Raw genomic sequence first — 26,894 nt, 5'->3', positions numbered from 1 at the left:
TTTTCGTATAGAGTTTACGATTTCTTTGACGTAATTAATAAGTTTATCGGTAATATTTACCTTAATGAGTAAGGATCCATTGTGTTTCTCGCTTCACGCTCGAATCGCTATTGATCAACAAGCAATGTTTCTTCTCCTTCTTCTTGTAGTCAAGTAGGTGTCTCTCTTTAGAAAGAGGCCTTCATCAACTTTGTTCGATATTGCTCTGACTAGCCAACATTTTATAGCCTGAAATTAATTTCATTTGAATTATTATCAATATGTTAATAACATTTTAATAACATTTAAATAAAATTTTTATTGCCTCTAAAATTCTCTATTATATAGTATAACATAAAATTTATTATTTTTCGGCCTAAGGTCTCTCTCTCCGTCGAATATTAATTATTTAAATGGATCAAATTAATAACAACTTTGTCCACGAATTAACCACGGTTGCCTTATATTCATCCTGTATATGCACAGTATTTTCAATGAAACTATCTAATATTTTATTGCAGTAATTTTGCGGTTAGTGTATTGCGTGCATAACTTTCTCTGTCGGACACATAACCGATTTTTCTCCTTGAGCTTCACGATCAAAACATCATGATACGTGTTTTTTGTCAAATTTTTTTAAAAATAAAACTTTCCTTTTTCTTGCACGCGCTTTACCGCTTCCATTATACCTTCAATTTTAAATAGAGATAGAGATAAAATAAAGTAATACAGAAAATTTATATAAAATTTTTTATGATTAACATTAGCCGTCAATTTTCTCCGTTTTACGAATCTTTATAAAATATATACTTATATCCGCGAGAAAACTTGTATTGATGCAACACGTGTCAAGTAAACTACGTGATCGCGTGAGCGTGGATTGCTATAAAATGTTTCTCCTGCTCCGATAGTAGCTAACAATCACCAGAGGTTCTAGAAGACTCGAGCTCATCGTCGTCGTAGCCGGCGATTTCATCTAAATTACTCGCATGCGCGCACGCTTTGCCCGACTTTCATCCCGCATGACTTTTCCCCCAATGACCCGTGAGCATCAAGAAACCGAGAAATCATTGAATCAATGAAGTTTATAACAGAATCCGACAGCGTGAGAAATAAAGTTGCCCACGAATATAAAACAAAGAAAAAAGCAAAAGAGAAATGATTTCATAAATTTTTTCAATTAATGAAATTTATTATTCACTAAAATTAATGATAATTTTTAATTAAATTAGAATTTTTGAATTATATTAAATTGGATGTTGATATACATAGATTTCGTCTGTTGATAAACAAAAATGAATTTTATTTGCGATAAGATATAGTATGAGTTTAAGTAAAAAATTATCGATAATTTTTGTGTCGTAATTTTTTTGTTCTTATCGATATACGTCATGAAAAGGAGAAAAAACTTAGTCAGCATTCATAGGTATGTAAATGTTATACACGATACTACGTTGCGATACAAAACTGCTTACAATTTACAACAGGTACCACAATTGTCACAAAGAACGATCTTCGTTTTGTTACAATGTATAGACGCTGAAAACATGAGAAAATTATGCAAAGTCTTAGGGCAAATATCGGTGTATACGTTAATATACAATTTTCTTCCGCGATTTAAAAAGCCTTCTAAAACGTGGTTACTTAGCTTGTGAAAGTGACACTTTTAAAGCGTCTTTCACCGGAAGCGAAACACATGAATAACTCAAGAATTTATAGAAAAATTAACAGTAATATTATTAAAAAATTCAGATTAATTTTATTTAATCAATAATCTCTCTTCGGTATATAAATATTCTATATATAATAGTCTATACATATATATATTTTAATCTATATATACATTTTATTTTAAAATATTATCTTAATTTTATAACATATTTTTTCACATTTATGTTCTGATTATTTTTTATATAATCTCTAGTATAAGTATATGTATGATAGCTTGTTAAGTATATATTTAAAATGTTTTTATTTATAGATTTAAATATTTTAAGCTATATAGCTTAAATTAAAAATTATATAGCTATTAACAATTGCACAATTTAATTACAGATTAAACATTAGCTGCTAATTAATCATATGGATGTGACTCACAAATTAATTAAAATTACTTCGTTATTTTAAATTAAAAGTTTACTTGTAATATACAGATAAACAAAGAAAGCTTAGTTAGCGCTAAGCTTCATCTTGTTTTTATACAGAATTAATTAAGAAAGCGAGAGTCAAGCAATGTGAATAATACCTTTGCTATAATAAAACGTAATAGAGAAATTAAGAATCTAGTAAGCCTGTGTTTGCCTCTCCAGCGACTTTGTACACACCTGGTATAAGCAGCGATGGTGCAATCGATTTTAAAGTTATTTTACAAGTGATATCGTCGCATCGTGAAGAGACACGTTGCTTTACAAGGTAAAGGTTGTAAAAATCGTCTATTGCAACGCGAAAGTAATTGCACAACATCAATAATACGTATGAAGTTCGTGATGTGTGTACAGCTTAATTTCAATAATTTACAACAAGGGTTGAAACCAATGTATTTACAATGGATTTTATATTACTATCTTATTGTTAGATATAGCATATAAATATAGAAAAATGATTACGAGATGATCATTTTTATCGTCGCAAGAAACTCCTCTTGTTATCGGAATTCATTAAAAAAATTATATAAACATTATTTAAACATCTGCTTGACATGTAGATCTTACAGAACTATCAATATGTCTCGATGAATCAGTATTACATTGAATTACATATATTATATATATTACACGTAATTAATTGGTCTAGTCTTTTACTCTATAATGCATTACATAAGTTTATATCCAAATAGAACAGAAAGTCACAGTAATGTCAAAATGATTAATAAAGTGATCGAAAAATAAGTTTTTGTAATCATATTCTCGTCATTTTAACGTCATTTGATATCACTTTGACACTATCGTGACTTTCTTTTCTACTTGATAAAGATATACAAATGCTTTGTAACGCTGTATATCTTTATCAAGTAGAAAAGAAAGTCACGATAGTGTCAAAGTGATATCAAATGACGTTAAAATGACGAGAATATGATTACAAAAACTTATTTTTTCGATCATTTTATTAATCATTTTGACATTACTGTGACTTTCTGTTCTATTTGGATATAAACTTATGTAATGCATTATAGAGTAAAAGAAAAAGAATAAGACGCACAAAAAACAAGAGTTAAAAGTTGTAGAAAAAAAATTTTTTATAGAATACAGAGCTAAATTTTTTTCTGTAATCTCCCGATAAGTTGCACTGGCTTGATAACATTCTTTGTTTTCTACTTCCGGTGATTACAAAACATGTCCATCGATCTCATTTCACTCTTACAGTATTTGTGAAAGGGTCTTTTTATTTTTTTTATTTTTTTTTTCTTTACTAAATCAGAATTCTGATAATGATCTTTATAAGAAATTTTTAAATTATGATAAAAATACTTGGTTTTTGCAAGCCTTTATTGTAACAATTTGACGAAAGTTTCTTTCCAAACTTGATTTTTTCAAACATAACAAAGAATTGCATCAACAACGAATTAACTTTCAAATACAAAGCTCGGAATTTTAGTAGATTCTCGAAAAATTGATCTAATCGATCTAATCGATATTTTGATGATTCGGCTTGTTTTTTTCTATTTTATCAATGTTTACAAGACTTCGGAAGGATCGATCGATTCGAAACGGATCAACGCCCTGACACAGCATTGTGAACGACTGGCAGTAAATAAACCAACAGGTATACGCGCTGACAAGTTTTCTTCTCTTTAAACGCACTTGTTATCATTTAATAAAATAAAAATAAAAATGCAAATACTAAGTAAGTAAAAAAAATAAAAATAAAATAAATTTGAAACATAAAATAAAAAATTTAAATATATTAACATAAATAAATTTAAAATATTTAAATTAGAAATAACACACATTTTTTTATACACGTCCTAAAATTGAAACTCGCGAGATTTTGAAGTTCTGTTATGTTTCTATGGTTTTTTTTTTCGCGTATTACACATAAATCTCCACGATTTCTATCTAGTAGAGCACTCACCTCTCCAAGCTGCCTCCTGCTCCGAGAATCGATCTTCCGCCGGGCGTCGTGAACGTTAGCGAAGGGCAAAATACGCGAATAAGAGTAGCTTGACTGGAACACCCGGAAGGATTCCTTTTTCTCACTTCCGGCTATTCTCGGAGTTGAAAGAGGAGTTGATGTGACGCAACACTACGACTCGACGACGCGATTCGAGAATCGATCAGCCAACAAACCCGCTTCTCTGTTCGACGCCGCGGTCGGTAGGCGACTGAACCTCTAACAACCTCGTCGCCTCGTTCCCCTACATACGGCCCCGATCCTCTCAGCCTGCGTTCACGCACCGTTACCACATTTTACCAATAGGATCGTTCTATAAGGGTTGCTAAGCTCTTTTTATCACGCTGCAGACCAATCTCGAGCTTGTCCTGCTTCTTGATGCGTCCTATGCATTGGTCTTGACAGTGTGATATTTATTTGGGAAGACAAAGAACTTTTGGTAACCAGATAATATCAAGATATTCGGTTACCAAAACATGTTATGTTAAACATCTTAGTCTACTATTAATAAGTTATTTATGATTATATTATTGTAAAATTCGAGATTCTTCGAAAAAGAAAGAATATAAATATTTTATATTACAAAGGCTGTATATAGAAAAGCCAGATGGTTTTCTGATTTTGATGTGTATTTAATATAAAATTGTGAAATTTAGGAAGATTAAAGACTATGATTTATATTTTTTTACTCTCATGCTTTCGTTATTTTCTCAATTTTTGTATAATAAATGGATTTAGTTTTTGTTAACGTACAAAAGAATAGAAAAAGAAACTCAACGGCAACTCGTAATCTATACTTTTGCTTAAAATCGACTCGACGGTTGGAAAAAATTGTTTTGTAAGAAATTATTGATATTGAAAACGTATTGGAAAATTTGCGCGTAACAAATTACAATTTTTGTTTTAGTCACAAATTTTTTTGAGGCAAAAGCTGAAAGGTGCTAATATTTAGCTTTTTCAATTTTTTAAATATTTTTAAAGATTTTTGTAATTAAAATTTAAAATTAAAATTCTTAAGAAGTTAGATTAAAATTTACTTTAATTTTTAGACAGATTTTGTTATTTGTTTGTAGAATTTTATTTACGATTACATTTATTATCATAATTTAGTAAATAAAAATAATTTGAAAGTTAAAAAATAAAAGGAATAGAATAAAAAGTTTTTTAAAAATTTAAATTAATAAGATTAATTAATTTTTCACAATCATCGGTTTTCAAAGTTTTATAAATGAAATGATAAAAATACATTTACCTGAAAAAAAAACATAAATGGTAATCTATCAAGATATTAGACAAGGTTATGCATTTCTCCGTTATCATACCGATTATATCGATCTGTATAAAATTAGTGACTCATACTTCAACCTGCTATCCTTCTATGCCGTTATCTTTAATCTATCACTTTGCACAATTAACGAAAGAGTTAGGAAATGTTTGTACGACAATGCAACTTGTCAGAGACGCACACTTGAAATTCTTGTGATTGTGAATCAGCTGTACTCGAGTAAATAGATATGATGTTGGATTCTCTGTTTCGTAATTCATAAATATGGGGAAGAACTTTGTGACCCTGAATAGCGTTTCTTATTATATAAGAATGCAAAATTTCTATTCACAAAGAAATACTCTACGCTATGCAAATTTACCATTTTTTTTTACATCGAGTTTGATTAAAGATCTTATTTTAGCTTCAATAATGCAAATACATTGGTGTTTGACGTCACAAAATTCGAGTAGACACAACGACATTGAAAATTTATAATGTATCCAATATATCACGTGATATAATATCAATATCACAGAAATATTGCAATATTGTGAGAATATTATGTATTCTCACTATATTGCAATATTTCTGTGATAATGATATTATATTACGTGCTATGTGAGATACTTTGGGGACAATAGATCTTTCTCGAAATGTTCCAAGGCATTTATCACTTACCGTATCGCGTGATCATTATATATGTAATTATACGCTTTATTATTATGCTTTGGACTTTGTCGCAAATAGAAACAAAAATACTTATTGTTAGAGGAAAAAGAAACACCCGTGATGAAAAACGATATCATTTAATATCCAGAATTTTCTTGAATTCTGCCAGGAAGATTACCGAGTGTTCATAATTTACAATCGCTTCTCAAGTTCAATTGTTCACTTAACCCGACTTAATTGACGGTATCGCTGTCTGCTATTGCAGATCGCGTTGATATGAACGTATTAAAACATATTTATAACAAAACAACGATTTAATAGACGCTTTTATTGTTCCTTTATCTAAAGCATGAATCTGAACGAGAAAGCCATAGGTACTTTATTGTTAATGTTAATGGTGGCAATCTTTTCTATAATATAATAATATAATAAATTATTAGAATTAAAATTAAAGAAAAATTTTGATTGCAAAAAAAAATTATTACCCGATTATTAAAATAATTTTGTTTATATTAATATCTTTTTTAAGTATTTTTTTATTTTTACATAATTTAAATTAACTTCTCTATATAAAGTTTATCATTTTTATTAATTAAGTATTTTTTATTTAATATAAAATTATTTATTTACCTATAATAATGTTAAATATCAATTATATTAATTAGATAGTATATTAACATTTTATCATTTGATAAAAATAAAAATTCTAATATATTATTAATATATATTAATTATAGCAAGAATTAAATGAAATGGTAACATTGTAATAATTTAATGTACATTATAATAATTTAATAATAATAGCACATTTAATATACAAGTAACTAATTAAAAAGTATATTGTTATAATTAATAGTTATAATATTAATAGTATTGAATTTATCTGTACATTGAATTAAATTTAATCTAATTGTAATAATAAAATGTTAATAGTGCCATCTAGTCCAGTTTATCGATAAAAACTAGTCTACTTTGCGACTCTTCTTTCTCTGTAGTCGGCAAGTAAGCGCACTCTATTTCGATTTAATCTCGAATCTCGTCATATGTATTTCGTTCATATCGGAGAAAAATGGCGGCGTGGAGTAACATTTTGCGTACTGCGAGTCAAAAATTGCTGCAAAACGGTGGATTTAGAACGGCATTGTTGAAGAACGGTGATTATTTATGTGCGATTGTTTACAATTATATCGTTAAATGAATGTTTCTTTACCTTATCGATGCATTTTTGCAAAAACCGGTGTTTCGTTACGCAACGACCATGCACAGTGTTTTGCAATACATATGATTTCGTGGATATTCTTCGTGTCGTAAAATAGAAGAATAAATAAGTTCGAATATAAAGATATAGCTATAGGAAATAATAAGACACTGAATACTTTTTATTTTTAATTTTGATTATTAATTTTTATTTATTAATTATTTCTAAAGTTTCTGACACACTTTTTTATATTTTACACATTAATAATATAACGACTATCATGATCAAGAGTCTTTATCATATGTTATTTATTAGTGTGGTTTTATTTTATTGTTTCTTATAACAGATTTTCTCTGTCTTTCTATATTTTATAATTACATAAATTATACAAGTTTGTTCATAAAAATTATAATTGATTATATGGCTATTGATTGAGTTTTAGGATGTTATTGACATGATTTCTCTTAATCTCTGAGACTATTAATCTATTCGTTTTAGTAAACTTTAAATATTTCTGAGCTTCCTTTATGTTTTTAGAACAAGTAAGATGTATGTCCGAACATCGTACATTTGCCATACAGCCAAGCCGCTTTCAATGGCACAAAACAAAAGATTTTATTCACTTTTACTTTTTACTCGGTGCTATTCCTGTTGGGATTGCAATCACTTTAGTTAACGTCTTTGTTGGTCCTGCTACGCTTGAGGAGATCCCCGAGGGTTACGTCCCAAAAGAATGGGAGTATCTTCAGGTAAGATATACATGCAATGATATTTTTTGCAAGATATTTAAGTTTTTCGATGCACTAGATATATCAACTAATATTTTCCATATTTGTTTCAGCATCCCATTAAAAGATTCTTCCAACGCTACTTGTTTCCATCGCAGCAACAAGAATATGAAAAGTTTCTGCATTACCTATATCATCAGGAGCAAGTCAGAAGAGTTAGGCGTCTTGAACAACAGGTGCATAATGCGATGGGTGAGAACCGTGATTACAGGAGTTCTTACTTTAAAGAATTTTATGGTTCTAAATATCTGTACTCATACAGAGAATCTTTAGACAAAACACTCAATGTGCGTGATTAAAATTTATTTTGCTTGTATCAATTATTTCTGATTGGAAAGTATTGAGGGAGCTAAAAACATTACTCTATCAGGTATATATATATATATAAATATGTAGCATATATTCTAGGATTTAATCAATTGATGATGCAGAGTGAATGTTTGCAATGTCAAATCTCTGCCAATAAATATATCCCATTGTACAAATATAGTTAATAAAATAAAGGGTTAATTAAAAATTTCTCTGGAGAAAAGTATAATGCGATACATTTTCCTGTAATATCATCATCAGTACATAAGTACAATTTTTTATTATTAATAGTATTATTTATAGTATTGATTGATGTTTCTGATTATTATTTTATTAATTTATTCTCGATTTTCTGATAATTATTTCGAGATTAAATTGCTTAATGTATATTAATTGATTACATATTGACTATTTATTTGTAATACTTATCAAATGCTAAATGATAATATGTTATAAACAGTTTAGTTAGTTATTTAATGTTTTGTGTTTACAAGTAAAATCATGCAATTTTTTGGAATAAACATGTAAATTTATCTATTCAGATTAATATGATAACTATAAATCAAATATTGTTTAATTAAATATCAAATAGATTAGTGGAAATAGTTTAAATGCACATTTTATGCAGTCTTATTATGTTGATTTATTATCTTAACATTTCTAACTTTATATATAGTTCATGTATGTTACATTTTTTGTCATATACTGATACATTTTGAGAAACGACTCTAATTTGTGGTAAGTACTGATCTTGTTTTATAGATGTATATATATTTTTTTGCTCAATGCTTTATTTCTTGAATGGCAGTATTTATGCTTCACTTGTTTTCAGAAAAGACACTCGGATATACAAACATTATTTTAAAAGAATTTTACGCGCGATATGTTATTTATTATTTTATCAAAATAATTTTTTTCCTCTTTCGAAAGAAACGTATCAATTTAAGAAAAGAAACATTTTGATTTTGAAAGTTGAAAGAAATTGAATCATTTTCAGTTCTTGTTTTAATTCTCATGCATTTTGTCTGAAATATAGTAAATCTTTGGGGACGCTAAGAAAAGTAGGACTAGTCACGCACGTCATTGAATTAAAGTGTACTATAAGAAATAAATGTCTCGATAATTATCTCAACAATCATTTCATCTGATTACTTTCAAGTTCGTTGAGTAATTAAGAATCTTATCTATATAAATCAAGAAGGTAAACGACTTTTTTTTTTAATACAACTTCAATTTTTTTTTTTTTCTGTCTGTTAGAAAACTAATTGCTGTCGCGAATATTAAGGATGTTTCTACTTTTTCCTGTTTTCTTTAATTACATTTTTACAATATATTGTCCGCCGCATCGTAAAATGTTTTTGATCTCAATCGACGATTTTAACGTCGATTCATGTAATAATATATTACATCATTATATACATGATGTTCTTGTAACGAGATGTAAATTGTAAGCATTACGTATTATTCTTTCGCATATTGGAATTTTACTGTTGCATTAGAGGAACTTTGCGTCAATATAATGAAAAATAAGCTTAAAATTCATTGATTTGGAGTCGATATTTTTTTCACAAAAGTGCTTATTTCCCCAAATTATCTTTGGAAATAATAGAATCATGTACCTCTCTCCCAACTAATTTCACATATGAGAATGTTATTTACATAAAAAATTTTAATACTTTAATCCTTAAAATTTTAAAACTTTAATATTTAAATACATAAAAATTTGTTAACAACTATTAAAAAAAAAAAATAAGAAAGACTAGTGTTAAATTATAAAAATTGTTGAGAAAACATCGACTTTATAGTTAGTTGAAAGATTGAAAAAGCATGAAAAATATGCATGAACTTACGCGATTTGCAATTATATTACCATAAACACATTGCATAAAAATGGTAAAAAGAAAAAAAAATGTTCTTATGCGAGAGATACGCATATACTTTTATTGCTTCTTACAGTGTCCGATTATCTTGTCAACATTATTTAAAACATACACAGTGATAGCAGATGGTATGTCGGTTACCAACGTTACCCGTACAGCGGCAGTGGTCATTGTCAAGGCCGCTTTGCGTATCTTGCATAATGTGTGTCCCGTACTTTGCATACAAATACAAATCGCCTCGTCGAGCACGCAAACAGCATGACAATCATCAGGCAAAATTCGCTTACAATACAATTTATCATTTGATTTTCATCTGCGTTTTAATTCACATAATACGCATGTAATCTATAAATCTTCATAATTTATCATATAATAATACAACACAACAATCTTCGCGTAATTTGACATGTACATAATTCATCAACTGTGACGTTGACTATTCACACGTTTTCTCATTGCAATGTAACATAGTAATACAATTCAAAGAATAAAGGAAATGATAAATAATAATATCTCACGAATAATATACGTTATTTGTCATTTCCTTTACTCTTTCTTGTTTTATTTAAAGTTTGTTTTTAATTATATTTAAAATTATTTATTTATGTCAAACAACAGCAAAAGACCGCTGTTGTATACTATTATGGTTTTAATTGAGAATTTATGTTTGAATTGTTATTTAAAAGTATTTGTCTACATCAGACAATGGCGAAAAACGTATGGCCAACGTCACAGTCAGCAGTCACAGCTGAATTACACGGATGTCAAATTATATATTTTGAATATTATGACACATGTGCAACATTTCTTTTTTATATTAAAATATTAAAATATATAATCGCACAATAAAACCGCTCACGTAAGATTGGCATTATAATATAATAATTGAAGTTTTACGTAGTCATATAAGTATTCTTGCTAAACAAATTGAAGCGACACCGCAATTACAGGAGGAGCGATTACAAACGACGCCGTTTGCGTCATTACGTCGTGAATGCCATTATTGCGTGAGAGATTGTTGTTTTTCTCATTTTAACGCTTTAATTCATTTGACTTTGACGATTCTGTTAAATAGAAAATGATATAAACGCAAATAATTAAAAAAATTGCAATCTTAAAGACATAATATCATCGAAATACGTAAAGAGTTCATGATATAATGTCGATAGTATTTTCTTCGCGAACTTTCCTGATATTCTTGTCTCTATTATAAATCAATGTTTTTATTTAATGATTTTACTAGATGCTTAACTGATTTTTAGCGAAAGTTTGCAGAAATTTGGAGAACTTAACAATTCTCTCAATTTGTCGCATCTGCACTAAATTTTGCAAATCTTATTTAAAAGTTAATTGACGTTTAGCGCGAAAAAAGATATTTGTAAATTTATTGCCAAATATATATTTAATATAAGTATCTCAATAATAGCAAAAGATAATAATTGTATTATATTATATTATTATATTTAATTTTTACATATTGCTATATAAAAATTGCTACCGCCAACAATTGTAATTATATTATTTGTATAATTGAGAATCGATTTTTTAAAATAATTCTCAATGTTAATGAAAAATTATTTGTCATTTATATTACAAGTCAAATCATTATAGGTTTTTTTTTCTTTTAATCGTATATGTACGCGAATTCGAAATTGAGTACAATAAACCTATTACCTGTTACAACACACGTGTGAATAGCGATTTAACAATCACACTCAATAATTATAATGTCGTTATACGTAATTGCGCGGTCATAAACACCGTGTTTCGAGAAATTTCTAAAACCCTTCATTAAGCGAGATTACATCTATAAAATAATAGTTTTCACGTTTTGGTGTCTTCTTATAATTAAAGCTCATCTTAAATAAATTGCTCGCGGGAATTTGCAATTGTTGCGCGGAACGTTCAGGAGCAATTATGCACAACGTTACGTATTTTATTATCCGACTATGTAGGCATTTGCCCTGTTATTATATCATAGTTACACAACGATACAACGTACAAACATGATTCATGAATCATGATCGAGTCGTTTTATCTTCGATCGACCATGCAATGTTCCCGTCTTCTTTTGCACGAATATTTTCTTTGATGGACGGAAACATTTTCATAAGACTCGACATCGTTGGGAGCTTTCCAGCAAGACACAGTGTAACATAGTGTCTTGCTGGTAAACTCCCATTATGATCGAATATATACGTGTGTGTGTATGCGAGATAAAATTTTTCTATATACCGATTGTTCCTTATACAATCGCGACAGTTTGAAGGCAAATGACTTAATTTCGTGCAAATTTTTTTTCCGTCATATTTACCCTTTTGTTATCCATTCATTTATTTTCTCGCGAGTTGCACGCACGCAATCAATTGATGACAAAAATGGTAGTATTCAAAATTATTATAATAATAAATTATATTATAATATTACAATAATCGTGCCGATTTATACATCACGCGAATTGATATACGTAATTTTATAAATTACGTATATCAATTCGATTATTACAATTATTAAATAAATCGTACGTATATCTCGTTATTATTTGTTACATGTCATCCAATTTGTTCGCTCGTGATCTCTTAATCTTCACTTTAATAAAAGAAGTATACTACTACTAAGTATCTGATTTATATAAATCTTTTTACCGGGATAAAATAAGATGAAGATTTATTGTTTTCCAAGAGATGTAGAAGATGCATTCGATAATGAGAGTTGACATGCATGTTAGTAATAAAGTCTGTAATGAACTTATGTCGGGTCGTTGTGTTTACATCCGTAACGATACGATATAGCGATTTTCCGTATGCAGTTTCAAATATGTGATGTGTCATTATCAGGAAGTCAAAATTGTAGATCACGTCGATTGTCGTCGTCGTAATACTTAATTTAACAAGAATTATGCGACATAAGATGCATCTCGAATAAATTGCCGAGCTTTTTTATATCAGTTATTATCGTTCTATTTAATTATGATCTAACACGTTTGTATAATTAGTCGTTATTCTCACGCATTCCGTATACATAAAGATTGTAAAAAGTATCACAAGAAATGTAGGTATTACAACATCGAAAGCGCGAATGCGCTGCAAATTATAGAGGAATTATTGAAGTCCTGTCAATGGTCACAACAATCTAATATATCACAATTGATAACGGGAGTGATGCTTTGTCATAATGAATGTGTTTATTTCAAGAGACACGTGCTATATTAGAAAACAATACGAATGTAAAATATATATTAAGTATAAATAAACAGATCATCTCAAAGTAAAAGATGAGAAAAATAATAACTGTAAATGATAGAATATTAATCGAAGATTTTAATTAAGATAATATTTATATAGCAAAATAACAATTGGAAAATCCTTTAATTAGTATATTTGCATCGATGTTTTTGAAACATGTACGCAGAATTTAACGTACGTGAACTTTTTCTCAATCTGGAAATATTTGAAATTATCGTCGACGACGAGAAGGAAACGTAATCGGAAATGGAAGTAGTCGTGAGGGTTGCGGCTCCTTCTGTAATTTGCATAAGTCATTTGTCACGAAAATAGTTACTTCCCGGCCTAAACTGATCCTTGGGCGTGTTTCCTGCTCAAAACTTTCGTTCGTTTATATCATCGCTGAAATACGAGCTGAGACCTTCGAGTGAAACATTGGTTCGCGGAAGCTTTTCTAACAATCTTTCACAATCGCAATATGCAATAATTTTATTTGAGATTTATTTGTGAAGTATAATGGAATTTGAAAATTAAAAAATCGTAAGAAAAATAATTTAAAATTAGTGACAGAATTTCTTATCATCATACTTTTGTATGCATCGTCTTTTAATCACATGTTTTATCGAACACGATATACATATAACGATACGATTATGTTATCTAGTACTTTCGTAAAACACTCACTAATGTTGCTGTACAATGACACGATGCTATTTAATGTCTACGACAAACTAACGTAAGCAAATTAAAACATGTTAATCATGCTCTGCAAACAGGAGGTGAATAAAAATTAATCTGGCAGCTCGATCTACGAATACGAATCTACGGATATTATGGTAATCAAATTCTAGTTGCTTTTGAAGCGAGAATTAGAATAACCCACCCACGAATTATTCTCAATCATATGCGCCTTATGCAATATTACAAATCGTGATTGTGATCGATACATAATTTTTGAAACAATAACTGTTAAAAAATAATCATTAATTACCCTAAATTAATTGTTAATAGACTGCTTTTCTTTTTTTTTAATTATAAGTACGCCAAAACACGGATTGAATAAAAAATGTTTTTTTTTTATAGTAATGAATATTAATTTGATCTCTCGTGAAGCACTGATGATGACAAGGTTTATGGGCTCAATCTACGTATCATAGTAAATGCATTTGTATATATTTTGTGTAAATTTGACAAATAAGACAATTTAATGCAATACCGTTGACAATGAGATTGTAATAGATATACACAACGAATACGCGGATGTATTTATAATTTCCGTCTCGTCTATTTCCATGTTGTAAGCTTCTGAAGAGACATGCGTAAGAGGGATTTTCAGGTCAGTCAAGAGAGAGATCTCCTTGGATCGGAAATTGATTTCGAAGGCCTCGGCGATCGTATAATTCCCGCCGGTGATCTCGAAAGAAATTTAAACCGTAAAGGCACATCAAGGAAATCCGTGCAAAAAGAATGTGGACGCCAATTAAGCAAGTAAGTTCTCGTGATCCACGGATTGTTAAAGATGGATACTGGCACGTTGAATTAAATTAAGATACGCGATCAAATCGACCGCGCAAGTTGTTCGCGATTCTACAAGCAAACATAAAATACTTACTTTCTCCTCAACAATAATAATCTAGACAAATAAGTGTAAATTATGCATTTTAATATAATTAATTGCATTAATTAATTGAAATAAGTTTTTAGCAGATTTTTGTTTAAAAAATTTCTTTCTTCAGATCCTTTCAGAATCACTCAACTACAATTTATAAACGAAAGTATTATTTCTCCTTTTTTACAGCCGAAATTTTAGCTCTGATATTAATTCGAAAAGAAGCGATTTTAGTGACACGATAAAGTATGTATTATATATCGAACTTTTGCAAGAAGAGCTGAAAGGAGGCGATCACATGGAATTCAAATACAAATATGACGTTTTCGCAGTCATTGTCGCGGGTCAGGGACACACGCCGATATCGCAATTGCCCCTATTGTCGTATATAACATTGACTTTTTATTGCCAGCGTAGGACTTTGCAATCGTTAAGGAGGACATGCCTCCCGCCGCGAATGGATGTAGATCGTTACCGTGTTTAAACTTGCATCGATATGTGTATACGGTGAGTCGATCATAATCGCGCCTACTACTTGTGGTGATCGTGAGATATATCGAATAGGAGTAACAAGCTCTTGAAAAAAAGAGAGCTCGAAGTCACATTGACCGCCAACGACGCCGTTTACTAAAATGCAACTCTAGGTTTCCTTGCAAAACGCTGATAAGAACGATATGTTATAACGAATTTAAAAGTTATTTTCTTTCTTTGCATTTTTATTTATATTTATATTTCTAATTTTTTTATATTATATTTTAAGGTAATTTTTATTTTTTACTTATACAGTTGAAATTGGAAAGAGTTTGCTTTTTAATTTATGAATTAAAATTAACAAGTCTTGCCGAGGTACTAGCCTTATTTCCTCGTAATTTCTTCATTTTATTTTTACATGTTACACATTTTCGTCAACAATAACTCACGATGATATCATCCTTCTAAAACGTCTGCTGTGTTATTATTATAAATATCTTTATCATTTCAGAGACGGAACTACAATGAAGTAATTAAACATCTGTCGTGATGCATAAAGAAAACATTGGAGATCGTTATACGGGTGCGAGGATACGATGCAACATATAATTTATCTTCCGACAACAATGACGCTATCTCTTTTTATTAGCCCATTTTTTTTAAGAAAAAATGGGCCATTGTCAAAGCTAAACTCTCGCGTCATTTAGAATTTTTTTTATGTTCTCTCGTGTTTCTCGCATTGCATAGGTCATGGATGCATAAGATCGAGATATTGATTTGCAAATATACACGTACGTTATTTGTTCGCTTTATTAGTAACCATATAATCGTCGTACATTTTTTACCGTGAAAACGCATGAACTTACAATCACTCTGAAGGCCATACCTTCCATCATGAATGATAATGAAATATAATAACACACCTTTTAACGATAAAGAACGCGTCCGCAAATTAACGCTACAGGAAATGTCGTTATCATTTATGAAAACCTACTTTCGATTCGATGTCTCATGGTAATATATGTGACTCATATTTTTCGAAAAAAAAATTCAGTATGCTGTTTACATTATTCATTTATAAGTTAGAGATTAAAGTCGCTAGTATTTAATTGTAAACAACGGGTTAATTAAAACGACCTGGCTAGCCAAAATCATTCAATTTATTCACACCACGTTTCGACCATATGGTTGTGGTCCTTTTCAAGTGTAACTATAAAGAAAATATATAACGGATCAAAAATTATATGGATACAATTTATACCGAATTAAACGCAAACAATACAATATAATGTCGGTAAAAAACTAGTTTACTCACATGTAAATTAAGAAAGAGAAGAAAGAATCCAATGGGACATGTTTAAAAGTAGAACTTAATTATGGAACAATTAAATATGTCACTTAGTTAAAATCAACGGTTATTAAATTTGAGATAAACACAAACAACGAGACACGTCATGTCAACATGAGTTTTTAAACGAAACTGTCGTATTTAGAAAGAAAAACAGTTCAAACGACCTTTATAATTTTGTCATAAATATTATTGATATACATGACATATGGTCGAAACGTGGTGTGAATAAATTGAATGATTTTGGCTAGTCAGGTCGTTTTAATTAATCCGTTGTTCATTATTCATTTACATGAAAATTAATTCAAACTTCCACTCTATCCAGAATATCCATTATTTTCGTTTGTTTCCCGCGATAGCTTCCGCAATTTTATCCTTTCTCTTTCCTTAAATCGATATATAAATTAATTATAATATATATATAAAATCTATATATAAAATATATATATATAAAAAATAATATTAATTATAATATATATATAAAATCAAATAAATTTAGAATTTAATTGAATAATATTCATTGAATAGTCTCTGCTCGTTGATTGCGAAGATACCCCCCGGAGAGACCCCTCGGAAGAGACGGCGCTTGGAAGGGCACTTCGCAAACTGAGCGACAAACGCGTTTCAACAGCGCCGACTGCCTTTGCCGCTATAAATGCGAAGACGCGGACGAAAATGATCTCAGTGTCAAGCGCGAAAAAAGCCGCGACGGTGCGTCAGTAGTTGCGCCTTCCCGATCCATCACGGTGCACGCAACATGATTCTTCTATGGAACGAACACGTGCTCGGTACACACACATATTCCTCGGTAGCGTGAAGAGCACCACGACGAGGGACGTCGCGAAAATTCGTGATCCGGAAACAGCTCTGAATAACGGACTTACTAATAACCGATGCTACATTCCGTCACAAGATTTAGATTTACTTCCGGTATTTTTTTCCTTTCTCTTGTCGACTTGACCTGTGATTGTTGTCAGACAGACTCGACTGTTTTTCGACCCTTTAATTCATGATTCGCATCTAAAGCGTTCACGATTATCGCGAATAACGGAGTTTACGTTGGTGACAGATCTTCTAATTCGAAGAGAGATGTGGATTTAATTTTTGCACGCGCATCGATAAGAGAGACCGCACGAAGATTGTATAAGATATTAGAGAGGAATATTCATTATTGATCTAGTCGCAGTTGATGATTACGAGGTATTTATATTCTGCATATATTTATCTTCTGATTGTAATATATTTAAACTAATTAGATAGATATTAAAAAAAAACAAAATTAATTTTCTATTAAATTAAATATAAATTTAATTATATATGTATATATAAAATGATTTAAATGTCTAATATTTAGTTTAGTTTAATATTTTAATGCTAATAAGTTTAATAAAAAAATAAGGATTTTGAAAGAATATTGTATATGTACATATATAGTAAAGATTAATTAATATATATATTATATATATACATATATGCATGATGTCAATTGTGATAACATTGTATATTTTTTCTCATATCTAATTATATAAATTATATATTGTTGATATATCTTTCGATGTATTGAAACGACATAATATTATATATAAATTGCGGACTCGAAAAATAACTTTGACAAAAAATCTATCGAGACGCGTCAAAACGAGGTTTGCCAAAGTTCCGAGTCTCGCCTGGTTGGCAAAAATAGCAATTGGAGCTTGTAAACAAATATCGTATTAATACATTATGACGTACAACATGCGTTGTATTATCAATGCAATTGGAAAGTTGCAATTTGACATAAGGAAAACATACATTTGACTCGCATATCAAAACGAATTTTTCTTGATTTCTGCAATGATTATCATGAAAATAATATGAATGATTTTTTAATCTCTGTCCTAATCGATTTAAAAAGAGCTCTCTTTTGATATGCAATTTTGATGCGCAGCGTAATGCTCGTGTTAAATTTTTCGGTACGATAATACCACTATATTTTGTTTTCTCTTTCGTTCTTTCTCTCTCTCTCTCTCTCTCTCTCTTTCTATCGAGCAATAAACAGAACTATAACTTATATCTTTCCATTTTTCTCTCTAAAATAATAAACGCTTGCATATAGATTAATTGTCAATGTCAAAATCGGTGTACATAATACGTTTTATTATGTAAAGTCTTATAGTTCAAAGTGGACAATAAGGAAGATTACTTTGTTGGCTGTTTTCTATACAATATGTAAGCAATTCTCTACAAAAAAATATCAAATAAAAGTAAATTGAGACACTCGGTAATAAATGAACTTCTACACAAATTCAAATAAGTGAGGCATCCCTTTGCTCACTATTTTTCGAGATAGACGGTCCTTCGCTAGCTCGCACGTTATATTTTTTTGTAATATCGTGTGTTAAATATATATATATCTGTTTTGTGTTCAACGAACATCTCATTTATATTTAAAAACCAGCCTCATAGAGAATTGCTTACATATTGTATAGAAAACAGCCAACAAAGTAATCTTCCCTATTGTCCACTTCGAACTATAAGACTTTGTATAATAAAACGTATTATGTACACTCTTAGACGGTCCTTTGCCAACTGCCTCGTCTTCTCTCAATTTTTGAATCTCGAGGTTTTGGTTATCGGCGTTGACAGATGTGGGATCTATCGCGATTATATCGATACAATTTTTGTTGCGCTTACAAATATTTTTACAAACCAAATAACTTCATTTTCTATATGCTAATTTTATAATACTTTTAGAGTTCAAATGTCAAGAATCAAGGGCTCTGTGTTAAAGATATGTTTCTGTTTCAATGTCCAATTGAGTCCTTCAAACGCTTCTTCAAATTCTGTGCTAACATAAACTGTAGAATAATTTCTTACAATTATACGTACTGCACAAACATCGGCTTAATTTAAACGTAGATTCTACGCGCATTTGATTGTTATGACCAGCTAATATCGCTACTGACCGCTTTAAAAGATTGGATTTATTTCTGATCTATCTTTCATTTCTCTCATTTTTAAACCTCTTATTTTTTATGCCTACTGTCTTTATTGTTATTGCAAATTCTTATATTTTTGCACACTGAAAGATATGTTTAAAAGTATTATTTAATAAGCAATTCTCGCTCTCTTTTATTTATTTATTTATTGAAATAAAAATAGAGAAATTATGAATTGTATTTGCTCGCAAATAATTCGTGTTTGCGTTCATTAACGAATTAACGCAGATCTACATAATAGATATAGAGTTTGTCTAATATTCTTCGTCCAATGGTCTCAAGTTTTAATTGTGTTATTTCATGTCACGTGATTCTGCTATATCGAACAAATGTAATAGTACATACATTCCGTTACAACGCAAACTGGATATCGAAGTGAATCTAGCGTGCAATGTAATTTCAATCCATAATTTTGTGACAATTTCGTTTAGTTACATCTTATTTGTTACGCAATAATTTTTGGACGTAGAAATTTCTCTAGAATTGTAGATTGAGAACCTCTTATACTAATATAAACATACTATACTTAACTCTTATCTATAACTCTTATAATATAAATTTTTCTAGATGAATTACAAAAATTGAATTTGTGACATGAAAATAATGATTGCTCTAATTTGAATATATCACTCACGCGATTAGCCTTAAACGTTTGACAGATAGGAAGAAAGAACGGGTATCTTGCGCAAGGCCCTTAAATCCACTTATGATCACATTAATAAAACGATTTCCCGTTGAGACACATCTTTCATCGCATGGGAATCTATACACTGACATTTGCAAACACATTTATGATTACCATCGTTAATCGACATCGATTTAATCGAATAAATACAAGCGAAATAAGCGATGATAAAATTGCATAAAGTACTTATGATGAATGGGCACGCGAGATAGAACAGAAATGATAAGGTTGATCCTTCTCACATCGTGTTAAATCGCGTTAAGCATATGAAAACCGATTGAAAATTTAGCAGCAGTAATAAATTGGTCTCATGAGTCATAAAGTAAAATATTATTGTCCCTAAATATTTCGATTGTCAAACTGCGACGAACAAACGTATAATCGCGCGACTGTTATTCAATTCATGCGTCGCGCTGCACAAACTTGCAAGCGATAAACAGAATTCAATAAAGCCTTCTAGATCACTGTTTTGAAATTTTATATACATTTCTGTACAAAATATTTCTATACTAAATATTTCGATACAAATTTAAATTATAGATTTAATTGAAAGCAGAAGTTTAACTGAAAATGATTATTAATAATATATTAACAAATTTTATGCATATAGATATGTGATAGAATGTGACGAATGAATTGCAAAGATCAATGAATCATAATTGAATGGATGACATCAATTAATTCGAGAGATGAATTTATCAAATATCTCTTTACTTTTTTATTGCGGGAAATTCTCTTTGTGATAATTATATAACGTAGTCGACACTCGAGGTAGATTAATGTTTTTCATCACACATCAATTATACGGTTATTGCAAGATTATTATCAAACGTGGGAATTCGCGTAGAATGTTCTCGAACAAGCCTGATCATTTATTTACGTGGCCACGTAATTACTGTTACTCATGTTAATAAGAGACGAGTTTTGCACTGAAAGCGCGAGTTCACCGAACAGCTCGTCGAACTCACGAGAGCTACTGCAATTTTTTTTATCGATAAAGAGATATAAATATAATAATGTAAACAGGGTCAATTCTTGACAATCGATATATTGTTGAAAATAGTCTGTAATTACATTAGTAATTATAGACGTTTCTTTTTTCGATATGACATAATATGACACATGATAAAATTAATCATCATTTTACAGTTGCCGTATTCTAACGTGTACGATGATGACAAAAACGAGACTATGGTCGATCCTTCACTCTGACAACAAAAAAGACGTAAGTCACTGAATTCCGTATTACGATTATTCCGGCGATTAGCGATACTCTAATTAAGCACGTCCGTGATAATACCGCATTCTTTGTGGCTGGAATTGCGCATTATGAAGTTTTGGTATTTTGTTGCAAAAGTAGCAAATGTCAAATAGCATATAAATAAGAAAAAAATTGACATGTTTAATAATAGATATTTATTTAATCGAACAAACGGAACAAAGCAATACACACATACAACTTTTTCGCTAAAATTTTTCTTCTTGAAGAAAATGTCAATGAAATGTAAGGTATTGCTGGCACGAAATAATTACTTTGTCAGATGAAGATGGTATGTCGAGCTTTTTACACTGATTATTATACAATTATGAACGCGATATAAATAATTACTTTGTCAGATGAAGATGGTATGTCGAGCTTTTTACACTGATTATTATACAATTATGAACGCGATATAAATAATATTATTTTTTTTATATATATATTTGTCGTCTCTCGGCTCTAAGCATTGCAATCGGTGCAATTAATTATTGCGAGAACGTACATGATGAATAATAGACTTATATTGAACGAGACCAATGAAGAGGAGAGGATTTACAAATAAATGAATGGATATAAACTTACAGCGAAGGCGATCGATAAACCGGCCTTCTCGATCCTCGTCCTTCACTCGCGCACGATATCACAGAATTTTTTAAGCTAACGTGCGACTGAACAACATATTTTATTTCCTTTCGTTTTGCGACTTTAACAATCCTCCTTGATAACGCAGGATAATTAACGAGTAATATGAACATATTGATATAATTTTTTAAATCTATCAACAGATTTATATATAATATATAATTATTTTGTTTATTATTTTTTTCTCTATATATTTATTTTAATAAGAAGAAACTTGAGTTCTTATAATTATATCACAATCCTAAACGCGTAACATTTATGTAGACATCTATAAAATCAAATGTCAAAATCGAATATAAAATTTCTTTTGGAGTGAGAGGAGATATCATTCATATTCCATTATTCTGTTCGAAAATGAATTTCTATGTAAAATCGTACGACAATACATAAGTATCATAGTTTGAGTGCACGTGAATCTTGATCCAACCTTCGGGAAGTATATGTGCCTCTTTCTGATGAGTGATAATGACTAACAGCGGAGACACATCATTATATAAATGATTTATTCGTTTGCCGGCAATTGTCGTATGAATTTTGTGTCTGGACAAATTCTGTATCTTATGTATTCATCTTTTGCTTAAAAGCACCGGATGAGAAATGATAATGCACGTCATCCGCGTCATCGCATCGCTATTGATTGTTATTCTTGTGTCAAACTTGTGGAAGATACTTGCGGATTATTCAACACATACCGATTTATATCGAAACAATGAAAAATTCATTGTCTCTCTTTTAATAAAAATGAAAATTTGTTTTTGTTAAAAGTAAAGAATAATTTTTTGGTTTACTTTACATAGATGTTGTAATATTTTATATTATAAAAATACATGTAGAATTTGCGGAGTGTAAATGTAAGCGAAATTATTTTAAAAAGTTGAACTGACTATATATCTTATTTGTATATGATAAAAATCAGTTAACGCTAATCATCACTGCTTCGCGATATGATCTGCATTAATATACATATAATTTGTTTTAACTTTAATTGCACTTTTATAATTTCAAGTTAATTGTTTGAATTATATAACAATGACGTTCATGTAACGTAACGATAGTAACGTAAGTATTTATATATTACATAATGTTTATGCATTGCGTAAGAAGAAATATATTGATAAGAATAATCTACATAGGTTCTAACATGTGCTTGTTAGCTTCGAAATTTAATGTCTCATCGATTAGTATCAATTAGTATTATAATACAATACGTTCGCGGAAATTTTATTAACATTTCAAACATGTAATATTCTGAAAGAAAAATGTACATCATTAATCGCTTTATTGCCGAGATCAAATTGTAAGAAGAATATATATATATATCTTCAAATTTTACGTATTATCGTGTATATGTGTATGTCTACAAAAACATTAATAATTATAATCTTTAATTTATCCTTCTGACAATTTGAAATTTTTAATTGAATATTTTAAATATTTCAATTATAACAAATATAGCAAAATAAATTTTGATTTATTAAAATTTATTATTACTGAATTAATTTATTCTCTTTACATGCATTAAAGTATGATAATGGCGATTAATATAATTAATTAAATCTATTATATTACCGTATTAGTTAATCATAACGTTATCATTAACAAAAATATCTACGCATACAGTAAATATTTTATTAGATAATCTAACATTATTTTCCAGATCCTCGCAGGCCTGGCCGCACATTGTGGCCAGATTTCTGTGGGGTTGGCGCAGGGATACAGCGCGATCCTGATCCCGAGGCTCTTCGAGTCAAATTTCGCGAACCAGTCACAGGCATCGTGGATTGCCTCCCTCAGTGTTGTTTCGAATCCCCTTGGTGCCCTCGTTGCTGGATTCTTTGCCGAACTCTTCGGCCGCAGATCCGCGATCGCCCTGGCTTCGCTACCGCACGTAGCTGGCTGGCTACTGATTGCGTTATCGACGAGCGTGCCGATGTTGTATGTCGGTAGATTTATTAGCGGTATCGGCTGCGGCATGGCCAACGGTCTTTATCTCTATGTCAGCGAGGTATGTAATATATAATATACTAATATATAATATACTACCAAATGCATCCTTATAATTTAAGCATTTTTAATAATTTAATAATATTAATCATTTTAATAATTTATTTGTTTATAATGGGATATGAGATTTTTGAATATAAATTTGAGTGATAATTTTATTAATCTTTAATTAGCCGTGGTAATTAATTATGCGTAACAGTCAATGCATTTCTTTTTTGCATTTATTTTATTTCTGCAAAGATTAAATATATCAAGAACAAATATATTTTATTGCAGACAGCAGCACCAGATCAAAGAGCCTGGCTTTCGAGTTGCGGACCAGTTCTCGTCTCCCTGGGCGTTTTGATAGTGTATACCTTGGGTACTATCACAACGTGGCAAAAGACGGCAGCTATCAGCATCGGACCAGCGATTCTATCGCTCGCATTAACACGGTAATTATTCTTATCTATATCTTTACAATGTATATCAAGTTTTTCTTTAAAAATTACAAAATAAAAAATCATATACGTTTACATATAGATAAAAATTCACACGTGCATACATATATAAAGTCAAAATATTTTAAATTGTTATTTCCATCAAGAATTAACAATTAATAACACTTTTTTATTTGCAAGCGATAGTTAATTATGACATTTATTTCTTCAGAATGCTACCGGAAACTCCCGCCTGGTTAGCTTCGAGGGGTCGAACGGACGAGGCTAAAGAGGCCCTTCTGTGGTTACGTGGACCCGGGTTCAACATCGATAAAGAATACCAGGAGCTTTGTGATGCGAACGCGAAACGGAAGGAAAAACAGGAGAGTCTACTACGGGCGTTGCATATGCCCAACGTGTGGAAACCATTCCTGATTTTGCTCATCTTCTTCACGCTTCAACAGCTGTCCGGCATTTATGTGATTCTGTTTTACGCCGTGAACGTACTCTTGGACATCGGCGTAAACGTAAACGAATATGTGACCAGCGTCGGCATCGGTGTCATCAGGCTTTTTGCATCGATCCTCGGCGCCGGACTGGCCAACATCTTCGGCAGGAAGAGCTTGAGCTTCATTAGCGGTATCGGAATGGCTATCACGGCTATAGGAATCGCTCTTTCCTTCAGGTTCGTATTTTTTATCTTTTTTAACAATCAACTTTCACTTTTTTTGTCTCTTATGCTTTTTTGTAATTTTACTTTTAATATTTTTCGTTTTATTTAATCATTATTTTCGCTCTTCGAAAGTTCTAGTTATCCTTGGAAATAATATTTTCCTTGTGATTTTCCAGGTTCAATCTTCCATCGTGGATACCATTATTCTGTATCGGGACCCATGTGGCCGCATCTATGATCGGCTTCCTCACGTTACCGTGGGTCATGACTTCGGAGTTGTACCCGTTAAGATTCAGGGGTAGTTTGGGCGGTCTTACGACTAGTATCGTGCAAGTATTGATGTTCGCTACGATAAAAATGTATCCGGATCTGAATGCCATTGTCGGTCTGGAAATTACGATGTGGATATTCAGCGCAGCTAGTTTGTTAGGTGCGATTTTTGCCTTAACGATATTGCCGGAGACTCAAGGATGCAGTCTCGATGATATCGAAATGAAGTTTTCTTGCAAGTCAAACGACAGCTCAACAAACAGCAAGATTTTCTCCGATATATGGTCGCAGCCAAAGAACATTACCCTTAAGCGATTCGTGTCGATCTCGAAGGAGAAGCAGTCGAATATCGTGACAAACGCATATACTTACGACAATTTCTGTTTGGAATTGTCGCCGAAAAACCTGGAAAAAAATAATAAAATCTCCGAGAAAGAACTAACTCGGGATCAACAAGTTCTAACCAGTATCGCAATCGAACACGCGTATATTTAATAAGAAACTTTTTTACTCAGAGAAATAATTTGTATGTGAATTTAAAAAAACGCGACATATTAAGTTATACCTTCGAAGGGAGTGTATATATTTACAATATTTATTTTATACTAGTGCCTTATAAGCCGAGAATTACGTTGGCTTATGTGATTTAATTAGTATAAAATTTATTATTGTTTTGTATTTCTTGTCGATGCAAATGTTCCTTTAGTACTATTATAAACATTCCTAAAAGTGCGGTAATCAAAGAGAAATTACATAAGTTTTTATAATACTAATATTATAATTATATAAACACAAAATACACACGTGTTTTCTGTAAATTTATGTAAATGTGTGTATGTTTTAGAAAGACATATCTTTCGTATAATTTTCTTAATTTGCCATTATTTTATTTCTGTAATAATGCATTTTTTGTACAAATGTTTGTATATATATATATATATATATATATATTTATATAAATTTCGTTTTAAATGATAATTGTAAATATTGATTAGATAATTTTATCGTGTATTTTAATGAATAATACACGCTATTTGTATTATATTTCTCACATAATAGAGTAATAAGAGACTTTATTAGAAAATCATCATTGTATTCTCTCGCTATCGA

At 30.3% G+C, this 26,894-nt stretch overlaps 3 protein-coding genes across 4 annotated transcripts in view; 2 read left to right on the top strand and 1 right to left on the bottom strand.

The window, feature by feature from the left end:
• LOC140665569 (facilitated trehalose transporter Tret1) overlaps positions 1-16,986 on the bottom strand; it is a 32,834-nt gene extending 15,848 nt beyond the window's left edge. Inside the window, exons 1-2 of one of the 2 annotated variants that reach the window (XM_072891828.1) lie at positions 16,820-16,986; positions 61-228 (exon numbers count right to left, since the gene is read on the bottom strand). In XM_072891828.1, coding sequence (XP_072747929.1) covers positions 61-80 — 20 coding nt within the window. In that variant the 5' untranslated portion in view covers positions 81-228; positions 16,820-16,986. Of the gene's footprint in view, positions 1-60; positions 229-4,050; positions 4,373-16,819 lie in introns of those variants that run through there. The other variant, XM_072891826.1, reaches the window with a different exon arrangement.
• On the top strand, positions 7,034-8,543 carry Nd-sgdh (NADH dehydrogenase (ubiquinone) SGDH subunit). The gene is made up of 3 exons (XM_072892340.1): positions 7,034-7,179; positions 7,761-7,972; positions 8,065-8,543. The coding sequence occupies exons 1-3, from the start codon at positions 7,095-7,097 to the stop codon at positions 8,308-8,310; spliced, it is 543 nt and encodes a 180-aa protein (XP_072748441.1). The 5' UTR covers positions 7,034-7,094; the 3' UTR covers positions 8,311-8,543.
• A 449-nt stretch (positions 16,987-17,435) lies between the features above and the next one.
• On the top strand, positions 17,436-26,551 carry LOC140665570 (trehalose transporter 1-like protein). The gene is made up of 6 exons (XM_072891829.1): positions 17,436-18,052; positions 21,665-21,740; positions 24,076-24,423; positions 24,699-24,856; positions 25,074-25,526; positions 25,691-26,551. The coding sequence occupies exons 1-6, from the start codon at positions 18,042-18,044 to the stop codon at positions 26,277-26,279; spliced, it is 1,635 nt and encodes a 544-aa protein (XP_072747930.1). The 5' UTR covers positions 17,436-18,041; the 3' UTR covers positions 26,280-26,551.
• Positions 26,552-26,894: the final 343 nt, after the last annotated feature.

Source organism: Anoplolepis gracilipes, chromosome 5 (genome assembly GCF_047496725.1).
Source record: "Anoplolepis gracilipes chromosome 5, ASM4749672v1, whole genome shotgun sequence".
Taxonomy (NCBI): domain Eukaryota; kingdom Metazoa; phylum Arthropoda; class Insecta; order Hymenoptera; family Formicidae; genus Anoplolepis; species Anoplolepis gracilipes.
This window is presented reverse-complemented; position numbering and strand designations above follow the sequence as displayed.